The sequence below is a fragment of the Ursus americanus genome, chromosome 23 (assembly GCF_024610735.1).
Source record: "Ursus americanus isolate L20-20 chromosome 23, mUrsAme1.1.p, whole genome shotgun sequence".
Lineage (NCBI taxonomy): Eukaryota > Metazoa > Chordata > Mammalia > Carnivora > Ursidae > Ursus > Ursus americanus.
This window is the reverse complement of record NC_142149.1, coordinates 45,214,517-45,224,852: the sequence shown is the minus strand read 5'-3', so window position 1 is coordinate 45,224,852 and position 10,336 is coordinate 45,214,517. Positions and strand designations below refer to the sequence as shown.

The 10,336-nt window shown below is 52.1% G+C and overlaps 1 protein-coding gene across 1 annotated transcript in view; it reads left to right on the top strand.

The window, feature by feature from the left end:
- The first annotated feature begins 995 nt into the window (after positions 1-995).
- TRPV3 (transient receptor potential cation channel subfamily V member 3) overlaps positions 996-10,336 on the top strand; it is a 28,722-nt gene continuing 19,381 nt past the window's right edge. Inside the window, exons 1-5 of the mRNA XM_045773467.2 lie at positions 996-1,627; positions 5,648-5,752; positions 5,904-5,990; positions 6,708-6,862; positions 7,630-7,806. Of these exons, the coding sequence (XP_045629423.2) occupies positions 1,464-1,627; positions 5,648-5,752; positions 5,904-5,990; positions 6,708-6,862; positions 7,630-7,806 (688 nt within the window). The 5' untranslated portion in view covers positions 996-1,463. The remainder of the gene's footprint in view (positions 1,628-5,647; positions 5,753-5,903; positions 5,991-6,707; positions 6,863-7,629; positions 7,807-10,336) is intronic.

The following is a 10,336-nucleotide window of genomic DNA, read 5'->3' as shown; positions in this document are numbered from 1 at the left end:
CTCACGATTCTCTCAGTAGGATACTTCATCTATCTGACCTCAAGGCCCCTCCTCAAAGGTCCCTGCCTCAAGGTCCCTGCACTCCAAAGCCAAAGCCTTCCCCTGGGTAACTCCTCCTCTCCCAGGGCTGCTTACTTTTGGGGAGGGCAGCTGTCCCATTTCCAAACCTCACTGCAGTGTGATGACAAACGGCTCTGGATACTTCTTCCGGGAAGCCTTCCTATTTGGGCCAGGATTACCTGTGGCCATAGGTCCACCCCACCTAGCTGGGCTCTTCGTACAGAAGTCTGTCCCCTGCCCCTACCTCCATGACCCTGAGGGAGTTCTCTGAGGGCTGCTCAAGCTGAGAATGGCTCCCTGTTGACTGCAGAGTCACCTCCTGTCCACGCAAACCTTTGCCCTGTCCATCTCATCCTATATGGCCAGCCCAGCCTTCCCCATGCCAATGCTCCCACAGCAGCCTCTCCTAGCTCCGTGGTCTAGTCTCCTTCATCCCCCATACAGTCTGCTATCTCTAACATGGCTGTCTCCTGTGTAACCCAGGGCCCTCCCATGCCCTGCTGATCTTGACCAGCTACAACTCCTCACGGTATCCCAGGCCCCGCCTGCATGGTCCCACCTGTTTTTGGAGCCTCTCACTGCCAGTGGTCCCCAGGAGCTCCCCAGGCTCTGCAGCCACACCAGCTCTTTGCCACTTGCTAACTTTCTTGACACCTGGTCTTTGCTCAGGCTCTCCCCTCTGCCTGGATTGTCCTTCCTTCCTCTACACAGAAACCTCTAAGGTCCCCCTAGAGTTCTTAAAAGATATGTAAGTTCCTCTCCCCAGCACATCCCTCTGAGCCCAGCATGGGGTACAGCCTGTATTGAGCATCAGTAAACCAGGTCAGGACCGAAGGGCTGCTTCCTCTGCCCCTAGGGAGGGGGCTCAGCTGCTCCCTTCAGGTGAGAAGGGAGTCTAATGGACAGATAGCCATAAGGCTGGTTGCACTCAGCTCTGGGTGGATGAGACAAAGATGATCAGTGTCTTAGTTGCAGAGACCACCAAAGGTAAGAAATCTGAAGCACGGAAGAGGCCAGAGGCTGTATTACTAGGAGCATAGTGTCTAGAACAAAGGAGGTTATAGTCCTATTCTCTTGAAGATATCGCTGAACACGAAATTCTGATAGGGACATTGAACAAGCAGAGCTAATTCTTGGGAGTTCACCTGAAGATTGGTGGGTGATGCTGTCTTGAGAGAAGCTAAAGGCATCGTGGTCTCTGCCTGGAAGCTCTGTTGGGCTCTGCTAGGATGCACAGGGGCAGAGATGCTGGAGCAGGGAACAGAATAAATCACAGGGACAGTCTCTCTGTTCCTGGGAAGAGCTGGCAGCCTGGGAAGGTAGAGAGTGAGCTCCTCATCCTGGGGTTATGAGCAGGGACCACCTAGTGCCACATGGGTGTCTGAAGGCCCCGAAGCTCCTCCATGCCCACTCACCCTACGCATCTGTGCTATGATTGTGCTCCAGCCATGAATGCCCACCCCAAGGAGATGGTGCCCCTCATGGGCAGAAGAGCTGCCGTCCCCAGTGGGAACCCTGCCGTCCTGCAGGAGAAGAGGTCAGCAGAGGTCACCCCCACCAAGAAGAGGTAGGATGGGCAGGCTTGGGCACTGTGTTGTGACGCCACAGGAGGGATTCTGGTGCCCATCTTCAGGGATGATCTTCCCATAGTCAAGCTGCCTTTTCTGAGCCTATCCCTGTTCATGAACTTAGCCTCAGACTCAGCTCTACCTATGGCCTCACACAGCCAACGGCCTGGGTGTGAGGTGTGACCTTTGTCTCATGAGGCAGTAACATCTTCTTCCCAAGCATTCTTTGTGGACCCTCAAGTGCCTACTTCTCCCTGAAGGTTTGGGCATCTCCCTCAAAACTGAGTATTGGACTCAGCCTAGATAGAAAAAAAAAGAAAACAAAACAAAAGAAAAGAAAAAAAAAGAAAATATTCAATGTAAATAAAGAAGGCTAGTCTGACCAGTAAGGAAATCTGTACTAATGGTGGGATTGAAGGTACCAAGAAGTCTAGGTAGGGAGAGATTTTTGGACCTGGAGCTTTTCCTGAATCATCATGCTATTTCTCATGAACAGCTACCACTGTGGCCTCTTTACTGGATCCTGGGCAAGGCGATGCCCTGGGGTAGAGACATGGGCTGATGAAGGCTGCAGAGGAGCTGGCCTTTTGGAGATCAGAGCACTTGAGCATTCCTTGGGACAAAGTAGTTGGTCACACAGCCTCCTTCCCAGCCCTGGGGATGCTCAGGGATAGTTCTTCGTCTTCAAAGGGACATAAATGAAGGAGAGATGGTGTAGAGCTGCGTGCTCACCTGAGTTAATGACACCTGTGAGGTGCCTTTGGTCTGGATCAAAGGTACGAATAAACAAACAGCATATGATGCGGGTTAGAAGCCAGGATGTCACGTGGCCAAGACATCACCATCTGTCATGGTGACAGGGGAGATGTGGCATGTGCAGTGGCAAATAAGGCATGTGTGGGATGGGCTGTCATGGTCTACAGCTCCCTGTCCCAGGAATTGGGTCCTTGCTCACAGTCAGGGGTCTTTCCAGTCTGGCTTTCACCACTCTCCTTCCCAGCCACTGAAGACTTCCTTCTTCCAACAAAGTCCTTGCCTTCTGCCATAAAAGCTTTTCTCGTGCTGTCCTCTCTGCTTCTGGGGGTTTTCCCGAGCCACAGATCTCTGAGAACAGGTTCCCTGGAAGGGTCATCTCTTCCTTCCCTGCTTCCCACATTTCCTACACAGAGCATATTAGTAGTTTTTGAGTAAGTAGGTGGGTCAGTGCAGGAGCAGGTGAGACGATGAGAGACAGAGTGGGTGAGTTGATGAGTACGTGTCCTGGTGGCTCAACACAGTCCCTCAGGACAAAGGAGTACACTTCATGGTGAGATGAGGATATATTTCCTCCACTCCCTTGGGCTCTTTGGTTTCCAGGCCTGGAATAGATAGATGCTGTCATGATCTGGTTTCCTGGTCCATCCTTGAGGCCCCTTTGGACTCTGGGAGGAGGCCCTGAGAAGGAGAGGAGTTGGAGGAGAAGCAAAGGACCCTTCCTCAACTTCTTGGGCAAGACTGAGAAAAAGATGAAAGCTTTGGGCAACAGAGAGCCCAACAGGAGTCAGCTGAGGTTTGTGTTGGTCTGTCCTTTTATTGGTTCATTCCACCAGCCTCTACATCTCCCCACCAATCTGCCCACCCAACTACTCATTCCTCAGCCATCCATGCATCCATTCACCCATCTATCCATCCATCCATCTATCCGTCTTATTCATCCATCCAACTCATCTGTCCATCTATCTGACCAGCAGTTTTTCCTTCCTTTCACACATTAGCTATCCATTAGTTCTGCTCCTCTGTTCAGTTAAGTCTTCTAAGTGTCAGAACAAGTATTGGGTTCTGGAGAATTAAGGACAATGCAAGTGTAGTTCCTCCCATCGAGGATCTTACAGGTGAAGGTCAGTGTGTTGTCTGGAACAGGGAAAGCAATGGCCTCATTGTGCTATGGTCCAATCCTTGGGGCCAGTCTGACCAATTTACTGGAACAAGAGCTCTTCAAGTGGATTTTTGCCCATTTGTGCACCGTTTAATCCCCATCTCCTAGAACAGCACCTGGTACACGGTAGGAGCTCAATAAATATTGGTTGAGTAGATGCACTACTGAGGAGCCTAGACAAGTAGGGACACTTTAGGGTGGCATTTCTGGGGCACTTCAAGGATGCTGGGAGTGGTGATCAGACTGGATGACCTCTGATAACCACTTCAGCTGCACAGTCCATTCGTGGATGATTTTAGAGCTATCCTAGCTCCAGAGTCCAGGATCATCTGACCCAACCACTCTCCATCCTAGGGTCACACAGGAGGCAGAGGCAGAGCCAGACTAGAACCAGGTTTTGGGATCCTAGTCAGGGGTGTACTTCTCTTTTGGAAGAAGGATTTGATTTTAGGTCAGGTCAGAAGTTTCCTCTTGATGTGCAGAAGACAGGAGGGTGAGGGCCAATGTGCCAGCCAGCCCTGTCTCCCACCCCATTTATGCCCCAGTTCTGGATTTGTTCTGAGCCTTGCAGGCTTGTCTGTGCCTGTAAGAGAGGAGAGGGATCCCCAGGCAAGACCCGGGACTCCCTCATGCCTGCCCATCCTGGGAAGTGGTACGATGGGCAGTCTCTACCTGCAGCTGATCCCTAGAGCTGGTTTGGCTGGAAGAAGATCCAGAGGGCTGAGGGGAGAGCAGCGTGGATAGTGGTGTAAACTGTGAGCCTGGAATCAGAGTTGGGTTCTCTGACCAATTTGGCTTCTATCCTTGGGGGGTGACCATGGATGAGATGCTCTCCATCCTGGGCCTTAGTTCCCTCATTGAGGGAATGGAGCCGCAATCCCTTCCCTGCTACCTTTCCGAACTTGATATGGCTGGGACTGTAGTCTGACAGCTCTTCTGTGGTCTTGAGAGAAAGGAGAGGGCACGTCCATTCTTCTGTGCGTGGGAAGGAGACTGGCAGCAAAGGCACTTAGGAGAGAGGCCAGCTGGTCAGGAGGCCACTCTCCCAGGCCAGGTCACAGAACCAGCAGGTAAGCTGCAGCAGCCGCAGGGTGGGGGTGTCACTACAGCAGACCCTCATCCTGAGACTCGTCATCCTGGTTGTCCTGGGAAGGCTTGTCCCTGAGTGTGTGATCGTGGGTTCTGAGAGCACGCGTGTGTGTGTCTGTGGGCACTTCTGAAGGTGAGGCCAGGGCTGTGTCTGGTTGGGGAGTCGTATCTTGGGTGTGTGTCTTGCCTCTGATGGGGCAGTGAGTCTGTCCCCTTCCCTGGGGCTCAGTCAGGTCACAGGCCCTGGGCCCATGTCTCTCTTCCAGCCCCAGGAGAAAGTGTGCCCTTCATTTGCCCCCTACTGCTCCTCACACCCACTGTCCGAAGTGGTTTCCTGAGTTTTCCTTCTGGACGAGGATTCTCAGATCTGTCCCCTGAACTTTTACATCCCCTCACAGCTTCAGGTGTGACTATTTTCTGTGGCGACAAAACAATACAAGAGATGATCAAAGGGGTTTGAATGTGCCCTGGCAGCCAGGAAAGGCCCTTGTAGATGGCAGCATCTAGGGACTTCCCCTGGAGCTGCTCTTCAGACCTGAGGCCAGAGGGGCAGTTGCGGGGCGTGATGGGGAACCGTAGCTCTCGTTGCCGTGTCCCCCATCTCTCGTGAGTGCTGTGCACCTGGAGACAGCTGCAGACAGGAAAGTCCCCCTCAGATGTTAGGCCACCCCAGCAGAGACCCCTGGGTTCATTGCTCAGTATTTTTAGTGACAGGAGTCACCCAGACCCAGCTTTGGACCCAGGCTCTGCCACCTACTTGCTGTGTGAGCTTGGGCAAGTCGCTTGACCTCAGAGCCTCGACATGTGTACCTGTGAAGTGTGGACGATTGGGACAGCACCCTTCCCAGAGGGCTGCCACAGGGGCTGAGCGAGGCCACGAGGGACAGAGCTGAGCATGGAGCTGGCCGAGAGCGAGTGTGCTGTGTGGCTGGGCGCGCTCAGCAGGAGGTTGCAGGGCATGCGGGTGGACGGTCCCTGCCCCAGCTCTCACGGCCTTGCTTGGGTGTCCCCGCAGTGCACACTTCTTCCTGGAGATAGAAGGGTTTGATCCCAACCCCACTGTTTCCAAGACCTCTCCCCCCGTCTTCTCCAAGCCTATGGACTCCAACATCCGGCAGTGGTGAGTACTGGCTCCCCTGGCCAGCCCCCACTCCAGCCCAGCCCTCCGCTCCAGGGTGGGCAGTGACTCACCCTGGGCCAAATGGCCAGGCCCGGTTGTCTCTCTCTTTTGAACTTGTCTCTTGCTCTCTCTTCCTTTCCCCACCCTCCAGCCTCCCTGGCAACTGTGATGACATGGACTCACCACAGTCTCCTCAGGACGATGTGACAGAGACCCCGTCCAATCCCAACAGTCCCAGGTAAGCCTGGCCCTTCCCTTCCTCCCACTGTGTCCACCAGGTAGGTGACAGAGGCACGGGCATCACGACCCAGGAAAGAGAAAGAATGGAGATTCCTGGGGGTAGGACAAATATCTGGGACCGAGGCTGTGGCATGTAGGAATTTTTTGGGGGGAGTATTACATTTTACAAACTATAAAAAGTATTACCCATTCATTATAAAACATTTAAAAAATAGGTCGCAGCAGAACAAGGACTGTAACACAATCCCATATAAGTAAATTAAAAATATATGCATATAAACCATGAAACATCATGTGCATTTTGCAAGAACACATACAAACAAAAAAATACGCATCTCTTTGGAGTGTGGGGGCAGGGAGAGATAGATTTTGAAAACTCAAACACCGCAAAAGATGAAAGTGGGATTTTTTCCTTCCCCTAATCTCAGACTTTTTAAGGTAATCACTATTAATTGTCCTTCCTCGTCGTCTTAACCTTATGTACCCAAACATATATTCTGGAAAGATGTGATTGCACTCAGATGAGGAGAGAAGCCTGCACAGGGCCACACAGGTCCCAGGGCCCGGAGCGCAGACGCGGGGCATCTGGGGCATGGCGACAGGCCTGTGCAGGTGTGGAAGGCGGGGCAGCTCCGCAGGCACGGTGGCTCCGGGGCGTGGGGAGAGGAGGTTGGCGGTGCACGTGTGGTGAGTTGGAAATGCTTTCTGGCCTCAGTGCAAACCTGGCCAAGGAAGAGCAGAGGCGGAAAAAGCAGCGGCTGAAGAAGCGCATCTTTGCAGCCGTGTCGGAGGGCTGCGGGGAGGAGCTGCTGGAGCTGCTGCTGGAGCTGCAGGACCTTTGCAAGCGGCGCCGTGGCCTGGATGTGGCTGGTCAGTGGCTGGCTCCGGCAGAGAGAGTGCAGGCCTGGGGGCCCTGTTTGGCTCTTGCTGCCAACCTTTCCCCACAATAACCCATGAAGGGGGCATGCGAGGAGCCCGGAATGCTGGGCTGGGGACTTTGAACCTGACTCTGAGGGCAATGGGGAGCCACGGAAGGGCTTAGACAGGTGAAGGTCACGTCTGGCTACAGCGTGGACAGCAGGTGTAAAACTGGAGAAGGGCGCTATTCAGGCAGAGTTGGGACCACAGCAACACAGCTGGGGGAAGGTGACCGGCTCCTCAGCAGTGGAACTGGCTGGAATCAAGGACAAGGGGAGTGAGAGAAAGGAAGGGGTCCAGGGTAGCGCCGTTGGTGACCTGCTGGATGGTGAGGCCTGAGCTGTCTCGGGGACTGGGGAGTAGCTCGTTAGAGGGAGGTGGTAAGCTTTATTTGCAGGCTCCCGGGAGGAGGCAGGCTAGAGATCCCAGGGTGTCGGCATGGAGATGGACAGCGGGAAGGCAAGCAGCGGGTAAGACTGCCCCCTCCGAGGGAGAGGGTGCAGAGGCAGAGAGCAGAAGGCCTCAGGTAAGGCTCTCGGGGGCCTCAGGGAGGAGCAGTTGGAGACGGAGGTGGAGAGTAGGTAGCACAGGCTCCAGGAGGCCGGCGAAGGGCATGGAGCAGGGTCTCGAGGTCTGAGGTGGCAGCCCCCATCCTCGGGCTGGGAGGGCCAGGGCAGCCGGGGCCGCACCTGCAGCTCATCCCGTGACCCTGCCTGCAGACTTCCTCATGCACAAGCTGACGGCCTCTGACACGGGGAAGACATGCTTGATGAAGGCCTTGTTGAACATCAACCCCCACACCAAGGAGATCGTGCGGGTCCTGCTGGCTTTCGCTGAGGACAATGACATCCTGGACAGGTTCATCAACGCCGCATACACCGAGGAGGCCTATGAAGGTGCGCTGCCTGGGGGTGCCGAGCACACGGGGATTTCTGAAGGTGGGGTGGGGGCCAGGCCACGCAGAGCCACCGTGGTCACCGTGGGCCCAAGGCACGAAGCATGCTTTAGTGCCACGCGGCAGACACTCCTCGCTTCCGTCCTTTGTTCTGCACAGAGTTTTGAGCACTGACCACATGCCAGGCTTTGTTTTCGGCCCTGGGGTGTGGTGACATAGACAGACATAGGCCACTGCTTTAAATAAAGTACTTTTTAGATGGAAAATGCTTGGAAAAGAAAATAGAAGAAGGTAAGGTGATCAAAAGTGACTGGGGATGGGCAGCTTTAGAGTGGATCGGCAGGGAGGTCACCTTTGACCTGAGGCCTGTGTGAGGAGAAAGACTGGGAGCAGGGCAAGGGCCAAAGTGCGAGACGGGAATGAGTTTGGCATTTCAGGGCAATGGGAAGCAGGTCAGAGATGCTGTCAGATAGCTGTGCGAGGCCAACACATGGCCACTATTAGTATCACCATAATTTTTTTAAAAAAAATTATTTATTTATTTGAGAGAGAGAGAGAGATTGAACACAAGAGTGGGGTGAGGGGCAGAAGGAGAAGCAGACTCCCCGGTGAGCAGGGAGCCTGACACAAGGCTCGATCCTGGGACTCCGGGACCATCACCTGAGCTGAAGGCAGCTCTTTAGCCAACTGAGCCACCCAGGCGCCCCCAAGTATCACCATCATTATTACTAACCACCCCCTTTGGGTCTCAGTTTTGTGGCTTCTCTTTTAAGTGGACTGGAGAGGGGCAGGGAGACCAAATTTGGGATAGTATTTCCCTGCCCAGCAAATCTGCTGTGAATAATCACTGGAGTTTTTGGACTCAGGAAACATCCCGTTTGGCTCTAATGAGGTGCAAAAATGATGGGCTCAGGAAGGACTGGATGCTATCTTGCTGATATGCCAGGGGGCGCTAAACATGGCTCTTCGCAAGGGGTGGTCTAGCTTGGGCCCTCAACTTTTCTCATGGGACAAAGTGATTTTTATTTTTATTTACTTATTTAAATTGCAGAGTTTCACAAGGGTTTTTGTTATATACAAGAAAAAGTAAAGGATTGTGAAAACTCAACACTGTTGATTAGAAGAGAGGAAATCCAGGGAAGATGGCTACAACTGAGTGCTGAACTGCATGCTGAGCTCCCTGGTAGCCAAAGCAAAGAGAGAAACTGGATGGGCTATATATAACCTTCTCAGCCTGTCACTAGGGAGTTGATACTGGTCCTTAGCCAGGGAGGTTTAGGCCAGTGCCTCAAGCTTGCCTGTCTTGATTCTTCTCCCTTTTCAGTCCCCTTCCGTCCCCTCCTTTCTTCTTGTCAGTATACAGGAACTTAAACCCCTTTCTAGCACTATATTCCCCTCGAGGCCAGGGATGGAGTCTGTCTCGCCCATAGTGAATTCCCTGGGACCATTGGGGTCTCACCTAAGAGGTCCTTAATAAATGTTTTTTGAATGAGTGAATAGATGAAGCTTACTATTAAGGCTTTGCTGTCCTGGCTGAAACTCCTTACTTTTCTTCTTTCTTAGCCTTCCTGTATCACTTCCTTCTTTCATGAATTTGTCTTTTGCTGGTGGGCTTGTTGGGGGCTCTGAGCACTCGCTCTCTCTCTGCATGGTGGGAAGGGCCATTTATTTCTGTCTTCCCAGAAACCAACCCCCCGTTCTTCCCTCTGATGGCATCTGCTGGTACCTTCCCTTCAGCGTCCTGGGTGGGTGCTCCGTGCCGCGGGGGGCTGAGGGACTACAGCACCACCAGGGGAGCATTCTTCCTCACCCTGAGTGTGTTACTTCGCCTTTCTGAGTCTCAGTTCCTCCATCTGGCAGAGGCTAGTATTTCCTTCCTATGCTGCTAAGAGGATCCAAAAACAACTTTTAAAATATTATTATTTTTAGCATTTTATTAAAAACCTTCAGTAATTCGTCTTTTTAAAAGCAATTTATTCAGTTAAAATTTATTATTAAAAATTTTAAACATACATTTGAGATTAATATAATGAATAATTTTATATCCATCCTTGAGATTCAGCATAACTATTTTTAATTACAGAACTAACACCTGAGTAGAGTTTCATTGTAAAACATTCAAATAAAAAGAAAGAAAATATGATAGCAGAAATAAAGTAGCCAATAGGAGGGTTTGAAAGATAGGGTCAAGGAAATCTTTGAGAAAGTAGGAAAAAAATAAAGGCATGGAAAAGAGGAGAGAGAAAAAATAGGGAAAGTAAAAGATCTGCCTAGGAGACCCAACAGAAGAAATACAGGGTAGAGAAAACGGAAGGGAGTCCATGGTCAAAGGGACAATACAAAAGTATTTTCCAGACCTGAAGGACCTACATTTTCAGGTTTTAAAAACCCACTGAGGAGCTCCTAGGTGGCTCAGTTCGTTAACCAACTGACTCTTGCTCAGGTCTTGACCTCAGGGTCGTGAGATCAAGTCCCACATTGGGCTCTGCGCTCAGCGGGGAGTCTGCTGGAGATTCTCTTTCTCCCTCTGC